Source organism: Rhincodon typus, chromosome 43, assembly GCF_021869965.1.
Source record: "Rhincodon typus isolate 14 chromosome 43, sRhiTyp1.1, whole genome shotgun sequence".
NCBI lineage: Eukaryota > Metazoa > Chordata > Chondrichthyes > Orectolobiformes > Rhincodontidae > Rhincodon > Rhincodon typus.
In genome coordinates, this window is record NC_063374.1 from 7,778,730 (window position 1) to 7,794,133 (window position 15,404).

Genomic DNA, 15,404 nt, shown 5'->3' on the forward strand with positions numbered 1-15,404 from the left:
CCCCTCACTCCCCACTCCCTTTAATATCCCACCCAGTCTAACACTTCCTTCAATCACCCAGCCTTAACTGCTCACACACATAAGGAGCTCTGCAGACTAATGACCCTCTTGAGGAGGCTTTTCCTCATCTGCATTTTATAAGGAAGACCCCTCGGGGGGAAGTAATGCCTCCTGGGTGCAGAACTCCCCCAAAATATCTTCTCTGCTCTGTCAAAGACCCCTCCGACTCTGCCTTGTTCAATAAGATCGCCTTTCGATTTTTGAAATTACAGCCGTTCAAGCTGGCATCCATCCCAGATTGAAGGGATTAACCAAGGAATAAAGGATCTCGATGCCTCTTTAGCCACACTTTGTCCACACTGGGAATCTCCCCTCAATTCATGACTGAATGGGCAGCCATCCTGGTTAACGAGGGACGGTAGGATGCTCCATCTGGAACCGGGCCACGGTCAGGTTAGTGCACTGATACAGCAAGTAACTGGGAAACCAAAGAGAACTTTGGGATTGATTGCGAAGGCAAATTGACTGCAAGAGGTATGCATCAGTTATACAGGGCATCGGTGAGACTGCCTTTAGAGCTGTACAGCACGGAAACAGACCCTTCGATCCAACCAGTCCATGCCGACCAGATATCCTAAAGTAATCCAGTCCCATTTGCCAGCATTTGGCCCACATCCCTCTAAACCCTTCCCATTCATGTCCCCATCCAGATGCCTTTTAAATGTTGTCATTGTACCAGCCTCCACCACTTCCTCTGGCAGCTTGTTCCATACACGCACCACCCTCTGTGTGAAAAAGTTGCCCCTCAGGTCCCTTTTAAATCTTTCCCCTCTCACCTTAAACCTACGCCCTCGAGTTTTGGACTCCCTCACCCTGGAGAAAAGACCTTGACTATTCACCCTATCCATACCCCTCATGATTTTATAGACCTCTATAAGGTCACCCCTCAGCCTCCGACGCTCCAGAGAAAATAGCCCCAGGCTATTCAGCCCCTCCCTATAGCTCAAACCCTCCAGCCCTGGCAACACCCTTGGTTGAATCTTTTCCAAACCCTTTCAAATTTCACAACATCCTTCCTATAGCAGGGAGACCAGAATTAAATGCAGTATTCCAAAAGTGGCGTCACTAATACAGCTGCAACATGACCCTCCCAACTCCTTTACTCAAGGCACTGACCAATAAAGGCAAGCGTACCAAACGCCTTCTTCACCGCCCTGTCTACCTGTGACTCCACTTTCAAGGAACTATGAACCTGTACTCCAAGGTCCCATTTGTTCACCAACACTGCTCAGGACCTTACCATTACATGTATAAGTCCAATGCTGATTGGCCCTATGAAAAATGCAGCCCCTCACGTTTATCTAAATTAAACTCCGTCTGCCACTCCTCTGCCCATTGGCCCATCTGATCAAGGTCAAGGATGTCAATGTGGTTGGAGCCATTCGGAGAAGTATTACCAGACTAATACCTGGAACGAGGAAAGGTCAGACAGGCTGGGCCTGTATTCTCTGGAGGTTAGAAGAGTCAGAGGTGACTTCATTGAAACATGGAAGACCCTGAGGGGGACTTGGCTGGTTGGATGTGGAAAGGATGTTTCCTCTTGTGGGAGAATCGAGAACTTGGAGTCACTGTTTCAAAGTAATTTAAGATCAGAAGTCACACGACACCAGGTTATAGCCCAAGAAGTTTATTTGAAATCACAAGCTTTCGGAGCCTCGCTCCTTCTTCAGGTGTTAGTGGGAGACAGTATCAGACACAGAATTTACAAGCAAAATATCAAAGGGTCAGACCACTGCTGATACTGCGTCTCTCACTGACACCCTGCAGAAGGAGCGAGGCTCCGAAAGTTTGTGTTTTCAAATAAACCTGTTGGGCTGTGACCTGGTGTCGTGTGATTTCTGACATTGTCCTCCCTAGTCCGACACCGGCACCTCCACATCAAAGTAATTTAAAACAGAGATGAGGAAATATATTTTCTCTCTCGAGAGCTGAGAATTCACCTTCTCAAAAGGCAGTGCATGCAGAGTATTCAAATGTTTTTAAGCCAGAGGTAGAGAGGCGTTTTGATGATCAGGGAAACGGTTGATTGTCAGGAGTTTACGAGAAATGGAGAGTTGAGGTTTAAATCAGTTCAGCCATGAATGGGGGGGGACAGGCTGGAAGGGCCGAGTGGCCTACTCTTTGGCTTGTTCGTATGTTTTAGACAGTGTAGAGGAAGCTTTCCTCTGTATCTAAACCCTGTGCTGTCCCTGTCCTGGGAGTGTTTGATGGGGGACAGTGTGAGGGAGCTTCACTCTGTATCTAACCCCGTGCTGTCTCTGTCCTGGGAGTGTTTGATGGGGGGGACAGTGTAGAGGGAGCTTTATTCTGTATCTGACCCCATGCTGTCCCTGTCCTGGGAGTTTTTTTTCTGTATTCATTTTGTGGGATGTGGGCATCGTTGGCTGTGCCCAGCATTTCTTGCCCATCCCTAGTTGTTCCCTTAGAAGGTGGGGGTGAGCTGCCTTCTTGAACCGCTGCAGTCCATGTGCTGTGGGTTGACCCACAAATGTCCTGAGGGAGGGAATTCCAGGATTCTGACCCAGTGACACTGAAGGAATGGTGATATATTTCCAAGCCGGGACGGTGAGTGGCTCGGAGGGGAACGTGCAGGGGAGTGGTGTTCCCATGTGTCTGCTGCCCCTTGTCCTTCCAGATGGAAGTGGTGGTGGGTTTGGAAGGTGCTGTCTGAGGATCTTTGGTGAGTTTCTGCAGAGCATCTTGTAGATGGTACACACTGCTGCTACTGAGCGTCGGTGGGGGGAGGGAGTGGGATGTTTGTGGATGTGGTGCCAATCAAGCGGGGGCTGCTTTGTCCTGGATGGTGTCGAGCTTCTTGAGTGTTGTTGGGGCTGAACTCATCCAGGGGCAAGTGGGGGGTATTCCCTCACACTCCTGACTTGTGCCTTGTCGATGGAGGACAGGCTTTGGGGAGTCAGGAATAGTGATGGGTGGGGGGGGGAATAGCTGTAGAGGGAGCCCACCTACCTGTGTACATAGTTGAGTTGGTGGATTGAATGAATAGCCAGCACCATCTCAGCGATGTAGAAACGGGCCATATCTTCAGGAAGTCGGTCCTCGAATTTACTGAGCAGGGTCAGCAGGTCGCCTCCCACATAATAATCCATGACCAGGTACTGGGGGAGAAAGTAACACTCTATAGTGAGGGCACTTCAAGAGCTGCAGTTCACAGAAAAGACGACTTACATTTGTATAGCACCTTTCAGCAGCTCAGGACAGCCCAGAATGCTTCGCAGCCAATTACTTATCTTTTTCAAAGTGATCACTGTTGTCATGTCAGGAACATAGCACCCAGTTTGTACACAGCAAGCTCCCACAAACAAATCATTTTTGTTTCACATAGTAGGAACTGCAGATGCTGGAGAATCTGAGATAACACAGTGTGGAGCTGGAGGAACACAGCAGGCCAGGCAGCAGAGGAACAGGAAAGCTGACGTTTCGGGTCAGAAAGGGTCTGAAGAAGGGTCCCGACCCGAAACGTCTGCTTTCCTGCTCCTCTGATGCTGCGTGGCCCTCTGTGTTCATCCAGCTCCACACTGTGTTATCTCATTTTTGTTTGAAATGATGTTACGTTTATGGATAAATATTGGGCCCAGGGCATCAGGGTGACCATTCCCCTCCTATCCCCTGCTCTTCTTCCAATAGCAGCCACAGGGATATTTTCTATCTCCCTCTGAGGGTATTCAGGGGTAACTGTGCCTTGAGAGACTTCACTTCCAATAACACAGCGCTCCCTCAGCACTGACCCTCCGACAGTGCGGCGCTCCCTCAGCACTGACCCTCCGACAGTTTGAGAGGGAGAGAGAGAGAGCTACCTTACTGATTCTGGCCAATATCTGCCTAAGACCCTCGCCTTCGCCTGTGAAGGTTCCCTCTCCCCTCCACAGCTGACTCTCTCGAGACTCACCAGGTACTGCTCATCCTGGAAGGCATAATGTAGCGTTGTGATCCACTGGCTGTCACCTTTTACCAGTATGTCCCTCTCCTCTCGGAAGCAGGCTGTCTGTAAATTAACCACATAGCTTACAACTGGGGATATTCACAAACATGGAGACTGGAATGGGGATAGGAAATTTACTGAACACATATTTGGAGCTGCAATTTGGCAAGGCCTCAGCTTCTGATAGACTTCATCTACTCTAGCCTAAAAGAAAAGACGAGTGAGATGGTTGTTGCATTAGTTTTAATTTCCTTAAGGAAATTCGGCATTTCCATAAGAACCCTCACCAACTTTCATAGATGCACTGTAGAAAGCATTCTATCTGGATGCATCATGTCTTGGTACGGCAACTGCTCTGCACAGGACTGTAAGAAACTACAGACAGTTGTGGGCACAGCCCAGACCATCACACAAACCAACCTCCCATCCACGGACATGGGTTTAAGGTGAGAGGGGGAAAGATTTGAAAGGGACCTAAGGGACAACTTTTTCACGCAGAGGGTGGTGCGTGTATGGAATGAGCTGCCAGAGGAAGTGGTGGAGGCTGGTACAATTACAACATTTAAAAGGCATCTGGGTGGTACATGAATAGGAAGGGTTTAGAGGGATGTGGGCCAAATGCTGGCAAATGGAACTGGATTAATTTAGGATATCATGGGCGAGTTGGACCGAAGGGTCTGTTTCCGTGCTGTCCATGTGTATGAGTCTATGAGGCGCTGTTTCACCCAGGAATTGCACAACGGCTGTTAGACATTATTGCTTCCGTAATCAAATAGTTTTGCTACGAAGGCCAACATACTATTTACACCTTTGCATCAGGATGGATTTGTTTGCATTGGAAGCAGTTCAGAATAAGTTAATTAGACTACTACCTGGAATGGGCAGCTTATCTCATTCAGAAAAGTTGGACAGACTTAGCTCGTATTGACCCAAGTTCAGAAGAATCAGAGGTGACATTGTTAAAACATACAAGATCCAGAGGGTTCTTGACTAGGTGGAGTCACAGAGGGCGGTTCCTCTTGTGGAAGAATCTCGAACTTGGTGGGGGGAGGTCACCATTTCAAATGAAGAGACACCCATTTAAGTCAATGAAGCAATAATTTTTTCTCACAGAGGGTCGTGAATCTTTAGAACTCTCTCCCCCAACAGGATGGTGGAAGCAGTCTTTTTGAGGCAGGCATAGATAGATTCTTGACCAGCGAGGTGGTGAAAGGTTATTGGGGGCAGGAGGGAATGTGAAATAATTAAATCAGGCATGCATGGTGATGGATGTTTGAGGAGCTGAGTGCGCAAAAGAGTGTGAGCGAGGGCGAGGGCGTGCAGGAGAGGGCGAGGGCGGGCATGTTGTGGGGCGGTGAGGGGGAGGGTGAGGGTGAGGCCGAGGCCGAGGGAGTGTAGGGACAGCGAGTGAGTGGTACAGGGCCGGACGTGGTTGAATGTTGCCCGACCCTAGGCCAACGGGGCAGTGCCTCTCCTGGGCCTTTCTGTAGGGGGCAGCTGTCACCGTAGTTACTGACCTCCGCTCTCTTCAGCATCTCCCACTTATGGAGAATTTTCATGGCAAATACTTTCTCTGAATTCTTCAGTTTCACCACAGCCACCTGGAAGAGAGAATGGTTATCGTCTTAAACACTTCTACAAACCCCCAAACCATAGCCCCCACCCAATAGGCCACACAGATCGTGTTATGGACACAGGACAATTAGGACCAGGTTTGGTCTCAGCTACATGTTAACAAGTAACCCCCCAACTCCGCAACTGACCTCCCACCTCGTCCTCGTCAGCACTAAGGCAGGTTCAACTATGGCGACGTGTGAGAGAGAGCAAGAGAGAGAGAGAGAGACTCTGTACCCCAGTGTGTGTGTGTGTGGGAGCCTGTACCCCAGTGTGTGTGTGTGTGGGAGCCTGTACCCCAGTGAGAGTTTGTGTGTGTGAGTGAGTGAGTGAGAGTGTGTGAGAGAGAGAGAGACACAGAGACAGAGCCTGTACCCCTGTGTGTGTGTGTGTGTGTGTCTGTGTGTCTGTGTGTGTGACCCCATACCCCAGTGAAAGTCAGCATGTGTGTGTATGTGCGAGAGAGAGAGCCTGTACCCCAGTGAGAGTCTGTGTGTGTGTGAGTGTGAGAGAGAGAGCGAGCGAGAGAGCCCGTACCCCAGTGAGAGTCAGTGTGTGTGTATGGGAGCCTGTACCACAATAGAAAGAGAAGGAGATAAGACAGATAAAGAGAGATGAGAGAGAAAGGGTGAGGGAGGGCTGAAGGAAGACAGAGAGAGTGAGAGAGAGAGAGAGACACTGATAAGCAGAGTGATACAATGTCGAGAGAGACAAATGAAACCAACAGGAGTGAGGATGTGTTGCTCTATCTCCAGCTGCTGATCAGTATTTAGTTTGCATTGTAATTCAGAACAGGATCAGGCAGTCGATCTGAAAGTAAATCGAAGCCATTTCCTCCCTGATATCAATCTGCATTGAAACTGCCAGAGCCTGCTGTATAATAGACACCTTTGTTAGTGAACCTAGACTTCCTACACCCTGTGTGTGGTTCACCCCTCCACAGTGTCCATCTGCCTGTCTGTCTGGGTTCAAGGATAACTCAGCATCGCTGGCCAGAGGTTGCTCTCAACAATGCTTGGGGCACTGCTGTTATCTCTCACTATCGCTGGGTACTCGTCCCCCACCAATACCCCCCAACCCTATGTCCTCACCTCCCCGAAAGCCCCGCGCCCGATGACCTTCAGGATCTCAAAGTCCTCTCGTTGTAGACGCATCTTCTTTAGCTTGTTGGCGAATGGGCTGACTGGAGAGAGAAAGGAAAACACCAGAGGAAATGCAACGATATCTTCCAACCTGTTGAGTGCGGCCAAGATGACCAGAGAGAGCGGTGAGGTTCCCCCTGAGATCAGATAGCTACCCTGAACGCTGGAGGGCAGCCAGGGACCTGAGGGGAGGTGAATAACATACAGTCCCATGCAGATTTGTCAGTAACAGGTCTATAAACAGAGGCCTTTTGGCCCACTTACCCTGTGCTAGCCCATTTGGTCTCATTGACAATGAATTGGATTGGGGGAGGATTGGCATAAAGTCGTACAGCACAGAAACAGACCCTTCAGTCCATCACGTTCATGCCAACCAAATATCCCACTCTGATCTCTCCCACTTGCCAGCATTTGGCCCATATCCCTCTAAACCCTTCCTATTCATGTCCCCATCCAGATGCCTTTTAAATGTTGTAATTGTACCAGCCTCCACCATTTCCTCTGGCAGCTCATTCCACACACGCACCACCCTCCGTGTGAAAAAGTTGCCCCTCAGGTCCCTTTTAAATCTTTCCCCTCTCACCTTAAACCTATGCCCCTCTAGTTTTGGACTCCCTTACCCTGGGGAAAAGACCTTGGCTATTCACCCTATCCATGCCCCTCATGGATTGTATAAACCTCTATCAGGTCACCCCCTCAGCCTCTGACAGTCCAGGGAAAATAGCCCCAACCTATTCAGCCCCTCCCTATAGCTCAAACCCTCCAATCCCGACAACATCCTTGTAAATCTTTTCTGAACCCTTTCAAGTTTCACAACGTCTTTGTCTGTGCCAACACTCCAGCAATAATACTGTCAAGACATGTTCCAGAACCAGACACATCCCCAGCCAAGCTGGTGAACCATATGTATGGCATGGGTACCTACCTGGCAGCGTGGAGAATTGCCCAGGTACATTCCAATCCACAGGAAAAAAAATCTGGATAAATTCAATCCAGTCAATTATCGCCTCAACAGCCTAAACCTGATCATCGGCGAAGTGATGGAAAAGTATCATAGACCTTACGATTGAGAGACACTTGTGCAGTGACTGTCTGCTCACTGACACAGTGGTACCTGACTGAGAGAAACATCAAGGAGCCCTCAGAAACCACGCTAAGTCGGGTGGAAAGCTTTCGCTTGGATTTATTACTGTCCCGCGTACCTGGGCACAGTGAAAAGTTGTGTTTCGCGTGCAGTGCAGGCAGGTCATACCATACAAAGATCGTTAAGGTAATAGGACAGAGCGAGGAATCTGCAGAGAAGGGGCAACAGAGAGCGAGATCAACATTAGATTTGAAGTTTGAGGGATCCATTCAGAAGCTTAATAACAGCAGGGAAGAAGCTGATCGTGAACCAGTGAGTTTAAGCTTTTGTATCTTCTGCCTGATGGAAGAGGGTGGATAAGATTATAACTGGGGGGGGGGGGGGGGGGGAGGGGGGTCTGTGATGATGTTGGCTGCCTTCCTGAGGCAGGGGGAAGTGTAGATGGAGTCAATGGATGGAAGGATGATTTGTGCGATGGACTGGGCTGCGTTCACAACTTTCTGTAGTTTCTTACAGTCCTGGGCAGAGCAGTTGCTGTACCAAGCCTTGATGCACCCAGATAGAACACTTCCTATGGTGCATCTGTAAAAGTTGGTGAGTATTTACTGAATTTCCTTAGCCTTCTGGGGAAAATAAAGGTGTTGTGCTTTCTTCATCACCACAATGTTCTCCACTGGTTGGAGTCGTCCCTGGCGCATAGGAAGATGGTCATGGTTGTCGGAGGTCAGTCATCTCAGCTCCAGAACATCTCTGAGGAGTTCCTCAAGGCCGTGTCCTAGGCCCAGCCATCTTCAGCTGCCTCATCAATGACCTTCCCTCCGTCATAAGCTCAGACGTGAAGATGTTTACTAATATCTGCATGAAACTCAGCACCTTTCACCCCTCCTTGAGTACAGCAGCAGTCTGTGTGAAGCAAGATATCAACAGTATCCAGGCTCAGCCTGACAAGTAACATTCATGCCATGTGATAATTTTCGATGAGACAGAACCCAAACATCACCCCTTGACCACTCAATGGGCATTACCATCACTGCCTGGTTACTATGGACTGGTCATTCATTATTCCTTCACGGGGATGAGGGCCTTCCTGGCCAGGCCAGCATTTATTGCCCCATCTCTAGTTGCCCATCTCGCGAACCCCCAGTAGAGCCCATGGAGCTGTACTGCACGCAAACAGACCCTTCAGTCCATCTCGTCAACCACATTGCTGTGGGTCTGGAGTCACATGTAGGCCCAGACCAGGGAAGGATGGCAGTTTCCTTCCCTGAAGGACATTAGTGAACCAGATGGGTTTTTCCCCAACAATGGTCATCGTTAGAATCTTAATTCCAGCTCTGCCGTGGTGGGATTCGAACCCGGGTCACCTGGGTCTCTGGATTAACAGCCCAGCAGTAATACCACTAGGCCATTGCTTCCCCCTGTGGTGACAAAAGCAAGTTAGAGACTGGGTATGTTGTGGGAATTCACCTCCCGAACTCTCCAAAGGCACAAGTCAGGAGTGAGGTGGAAGCCCCTGGCTGAGCGCAGCTCCGACAGCATGTCAGAGCCTCAACACCGTTCAGGGACAAAGCAAGCCCACTTGATCCACCAGCTTAAACATTAACCCCTTCCACTGCCACGTACCCATCTGCTAGACACACCACCAAGGCTTCTCTGACAGCACCCTATGAAACTATTACCTCAAAGGACAGGGGTAGTGAAGGTATGGGAACCGCCACATGGTCCTGATTTGGAGCTATACTGGCCGTTCCTGCTGTGTCACCGGCTCAAAATCCCAGAGCTCCCTCCCTAGCAGCACTGTCAGGGTGTCCCTACAGCACATGGGCTGCAGAAGTTGAATAAAGTGCCCAAACGCCTTCTTCTCAAGGGCAGGTAGGGCTAGGTAACAAATGTTGGCCCACATCTCATGAGCCAATGGAGTTGTACAGCACGGAAACAGACCCTTTGGTCCATCTCGTCCGTGCCGACCAGATACCCTAAATTGTTCTAGTCCCATTTGCCAGCATTTGGTCCTTATTCCTCTAAACCCTTCCTATTCATGTACCCATCCAGATGCCTTTTAAATGTTGTCATTATACCAGCCTCCACTACTTCCTCTGGCAGCTCATTCCATACACGCACCACCCTCTGTGTGAAAAAGTTGCCCCTTTAAATCTGTCCCCTCTCACCTTGAACCTATGCACCTTAGTTTTGGACTCCCCTACCCTGGGGAAAAGACCTTGACTATTCACCCTATCCATGCCCCTCATGATTTTATAAACCTCTATAAGATCACTCATCAGCCTTCGACACTCCAGAGAAAGTAGCCCCAGCCTATTCAACCTCTCGCTGTAGCTCAAACCCTCCGACATTCTTGTAAATCTTTTCTGAACCCTTTCAAGTTTCACAATATCTTTCCTATAGCAGGGAGACCAGAGTTGAAGATAGAATTCCAATAACAGCTTACAATGTCTTTCACTAGAACGGGATGCTCTAAAATGCTTTATAGACAATGGTGTAGTTTTGAGGTAGAATTACAAAATGGCAGCCAATTTGTGCATAGCAAGATCCCACAACCAGCAGTGTGATCAGGAGCAGGTCATCTACCGAATTTTTCTTTTGATTGAAAGGAATTGAAATTGAGAGTTAAATATAGGAGAGAATGCCCCTTTGCAGTTCTAGCAATGCTTGCCTTGGGGTGTTCAGGCCATAGCCTAGTGGTTTTATCAATGACATGCTCGTGCTGAGAGACTTGGGTTCGAATCCCGCCATGGCAGATGGTGGAATTTGAATTTAATAAAAAAAGTCAGGAATTAAGATTCTAATGATGACCATGAATCGATTGTTGGAAAACCCCATCTGGTTCACTAATGTCCTTTAGGGAAGGAACCTGCGATCTTTACCTGGCCTGGGCCTACATGTGACTCCAGACCCACAGCAAGGTGGTTGACTCTTAATGCCCTCTGGGCAATTAGGGACGGGCAATAAATGCTGGCCTGGCCAGCGACGCCCTCATCCTATGAGTGAATTTTAAAAAATTTCACGCCAGAGGCCTCTCGTTTGCTTTCTCATCATAAAGATGGCCACCATGACAGTGCAGCTCTCCCTCATTTGCCTGAACTGTGTGTTAGGGTGGGGCCCAAACCATAGGCTCTGACTCAGAGAGAGAGAGAGGGAGAGAGTGCGAGTTACCTAGTTAAGATACAGGAATCCTCCCCTCTCTGGCTCCTGATAACTTGGCGATTGCTACCATGGCAACAAAATTATATTTCACTAGTAAAATTAAAAACACAACTGTTGTTCCTCTAACCTGAGCATTTTCTCTCTCTGTTAGCAGGGTGGGGCACCTCAAATCCTTTCAGTTTACATTCCACGTCTACACAGACATGTGCTGACTAATTAAGCTTGCTCAGTAAAGATGTCAACTTCACCCTGCGTTCTCGCCTACTCCAGCCGCGAAAAGGGAGTTTACATCTGATTAAGACCCATTGGCTTCAAAATAAAGGCTACCACTCTCCCTTCCTCCTCCCCCAACTCAGAGCCCTCCGCTGACCGCAGGCCGTCCCTGTCCCTCCTTGTCCAGCAAAAACCCCTCATTTAGCGCAGCCAAGTGTCTCAAGATGCATCTCGGGCGTCTGAAGACGTGGCCCCCAAGAGGCAGATCACAAAGGTTCAGGCCGAGGTTTTCAGAGACCGTGCTGCAAGACGAAAGTGAGGGAGAGAGAGATACATGGGGAGCGAGGGAGGGGAAGAGAGGGAGAGAGGGGGAGGGGGAGAGAGGGAGAGAGGGAGAGAGGGAGAGAATCCCAGTAGCTCAGGCTCAGGGCCCAGGGAGCGGAAGGCAAGGCCGTACCAGTGTTACCGCGGTTCAGATCAGGGGACACTCCAGAGGCCTGAATGAGAGGCATGTAGGAATCTCAGAAGATCACAGGCACTGGAGGAAATTACAGAAATAAGGACAAATGTATGGGTTGGAGGAGGTTACAGAGATGGGGAGAGGGTGTAGGGGGCTGGAGGGGGTTACAGAGATAGGAAGGTGTGTAGGGGCCGGAGGAGATTAATGAGCTGGAGAAACAGTGTGGCTATGGAGAATTCAAGAACAAATTACAGAATTTTTACAATCAGGTAAATGCTTGACTGGGAGCCGGTGTAAACCCGGGGGTGGGGGGAAATGGGACTTGGTGCAAGTTCAGGAATTTGGATGACATCAAATTTGTCAAAGGCAAGGTTAAAACCGGGGCGACATGGGGTAATGTGGAAATAAACAATCTTTGCGATGACACAGATGTAAGGTCAGAACAACATCCTGGGGTCTAATGCAACACTGAGGGAACTGACAGGCCAGTTTAGGCTCAGACCGTCACTGGGGGAGGAGGGATGGAGTCAGTAACCGTACATCAGGGCTCAGAACAGGGGTTGAAATGGACTCAGTGTGCCCGACCCATAGCTGATGTACAGCGTGGGAATGTCACTGGAACCCAGAATCCCAGGCCAATGCTTGAAATTTGAACACCCCCCCAAAAAAAAAAATCAGGAAACCCAAAAAAAAATACACAAGCCATTCGAATGTAGATTGTTGTAAAATAAAACAAATCCCATCAGAAAGCCTCAAAGTGTCCTTCCAGCCTTTGGCAGTGCGGGCACCATAATGCAGGGAAACTTGGCAGCCAAGCTACGCACAGCAAGATCCCACGAGCAAGGAGCAAGAGTAGGCCCTCTCTTCCCTCGAGGGTCTGTCTCTTTGAGGATCACCTTCTCTTGGAGAGTTGCGAATCTTTGAGATGGTCCATCCCAGAGATCAGGGAAGGGGGGCATGCGTCTTCGATGCCAAACCAGGCTGACATGAGACGGGGATTGGGGGGGAACAGGTAGGACAAAGTGGAGTAGTGGACATGTTCGCCCCCTCCCCGTGTCTGCGTGGGGTTTCCTCCGGTGCTCTGGTTTCCTCCTACAACCCAAAGATGTGCAGGTTAGGGTGGACTGGCCATGCTAAATTGTCCCATAGTGTCCAGGGATGTGCAGGTTAGGGTGGACTGGCCATGCTAAATTGCCCCATAGTGTCCAGGGATGTGCAGGTTAGAGTGAATTGGCCGTGCTAAATTGTCCCATAGTGTCCAGGAATGGGCAGGTTAGGGTGGATTGACTGTGCTAAAATGCCCCATAGTGTCTAAAGTTGTACAGGCTACGTGGATGGGCCCAATTCCAATCGAATGTGACTTTTAAAAAATTCACTCTCGGGACACAGCCATTGCTGGTTAGACCAGCCATTTATTGCCCCCATCCCTAATTGCCCCCTTGAGAAGGTGGTGGTGAGCTGCCTTCTTGAACCGCTGCAGTCTGTGTGCTGTAGGTTTACCCCCGATGTCCTTACGGAGGGAATTCTAGGATTTTGATCCAGTGACGGTGAAGGAACGGTGATATATTTCCAAGTCGGGATGGGGAGTGGCTCGGAGGGGAACGTGCAGGGGGGTGGTGTTCCCGTGTATCTGCTGCCCCCTTGTCCTTCTACACGGAAGTGGTCGTGGGTTTGGAAGGTGCTGTCTGAGGTTCTTTGGTGAGTTTCTGCAGTGCATCTTGTAGATGGTACACACTGCTGCTACTGAGCATCGGTGGGGGGAGGGAGTGAACGTTTGTGGATGTGGTGCCAATCAAGGGCGGGCGGGTGGGGGGGGTGGTCTGCTTTGTCCTGGAAACGTACAGCACAAAACAGACTCTTTCCAACCAGATATCCTAAATAAATGTCATCCCCATTTGCCCGCATTTGGCCCATATCCCTCTAAACCCTTCCTATCCATGTACCCACCCAGATACCCTTTAAATGTTCTAATTGTACCAGCCTCCGCCACTTCCTCCGGCAGCTCATTCCAAACATGCTGCATGAAAAAGTTGTCCCCTTAGGTCCCTTTTAAATCTTTCCCCTCCCCTCTCTCACCTTAAACCTGTGTCCTCTAGTTTTGGACACCATTAACCTTGGGGATAAAGACCCTGGATATTCACTGTGTTGGAGCTGCCCCCATCCATGGCAAGTGGGGGTTACTCCTGATTTGCGCCTTTGTAGATGGTGGACAGAGTTACTCCTCACAAGATTCCCAATTCTGACTTGCTCCTGTAGCCATTGCGTGGCTGGTCGAGTTCAGTTTGCAGTCAATGGTAATCGCTCCCCGCAACCAGAGGATATTGATAGTAGGAGGATGGTCACACCATCAAATGTCTCGGGATCTTTATTGGGCGTGAGGAGCAGGCCCGAGGCCTACGCCTGGTCTCATTGCTCACATTGGCATCCTGGCAACTGAAGCACTGGCCTCGTACAGGTGACCTCCTGCCTCAGAGACGAGAGGGAGGGTTGCTGGTTGACGGGAGCGCGGAAGGAATGTGGGAAGCAGATAGGAATCGTGTCCAGGCAGAGCACGAGCCAGCCTTCAATCAGCATGGGCCTGTTTGGCTGCTTTCCATGTGTAAGACCAGGCCGACTTACACAAACAGTGGAATGGACTGCTTTAAACACCACTGGGAGGAACAAACAGCTGGCACTTTTGGCACTAAATCACTAACAGCTTCGTTTTCCCAGAGCTTAGCAAATCTATTGATTGAAAAGTAAACAAAACATTTGGCTTCATCACTATTAGGGGCGGCACGGTGGCTCAGTGGTTAGCACTGCTGCCTCACGGCGCTGGGGACCCGGGTTCGATCCCACCCTTGGGCGACTGTCTGCGTGGACATTCTCTCCCCGTGTCTGCGTGAGTTTCCTCCCACACTCCAAAGATGTGCAGCTTAGGATGGACTGGCTGTGCTAAGTTGCCCCATAGTGTCTAAAGATGTACAGGCTACATGGATTATGGGAAATGCAGGGTCCCGGTGTCAGGGTAGTGGGGCACTCTTCAGAGGGTTGGTGTGGGCTTGATGGGCCGAAAGGCCTGGTTCCACACTGTAGGGACTCCAATTGGGGTAGAATTGTAAAAGCAGGAGGCTAGGCCAAAATCTGTATGAGACCACACTGTACTCGCTTCTGGTCACTACGTTACAAACAGGAGATAAAGGCACTAGAGAGGACACAGAAGATTTGCGAGGACAATACTGAAATATATCAAAAAAAAATGGATGGAGATTGCTGGGTCTGCTCTTTCTTGAAAAGAGAAGGCAAGGGATGGGGGTTGGCCAATGTTCCCTGTAAGCTGGGTGATTCCTCTGGGAGTTCCCACTTTTCCTGACTGGCACCACGACACTTGTGGAATCCACTGTTCCGCTCAGAGCCACGCACAGCGGAAAGAAATATTCCTGGGAATACCACCGTCTAAAAAGATCTGAAAGATTTGATTGCGTGGAGACAGAGAGAGTGACTCCTCTTGTGGGGCAAAACAGCGTCACTAGGGGCTGCCACTATAAGACTGAAATAAATTCAGGAAACACGTCATTTTCCCGGAGAGTGGATCTGTAGCGCAGAGAAATGTCCTTTGGCCCATCAAGTCTGCCTCAGTCAAACTATTTTAAGAGAGATAGTAAGAACTGCAGATGCTGGAGAATCTGAGATAACAAGGTGTGGAGCTGGATGAACACAGCAGGCCAAGCAGCATCAGAGGAGCAGGAA

The 15,404-nt window shown here is 49.6% G+C and overlaps 1 protein-coding gene across 1 annotated transcript in view; it reads right to left on the bottom strand.

Moving 5' to 3' along the window:
* Positions 1–15,404, bottom strand: part of LOC109926553 (serine/threonine-protein kinase MRCK alpha-like) — a 61,370-nt gene that overhangs the window by 27,294 nt on the left and 18,672 nt on the right. Inside the window, exons 2-5 of the mRNA XM_048619629.1 lie at positions 6,706–6,797; positions 5,518–5,601; positions 3,968–4,063; positions 3,028–3,176 (exon numbers count right to left, since the gene is read on the bottom strand). Of these exons, the coding sequence (XP_048475586.1) occupies positions 3,028–3,176; positions 3,968–4,063; positions 5,518–5,601; positions 6,706–6,797 (421 nt within the window). The remainder of the gene's footprint in view (positions 1–3,027; positions 3,177–3,967; positions 4,064–5,517; positions 5,602–6,705; positions 6,798–15,404) is intronic.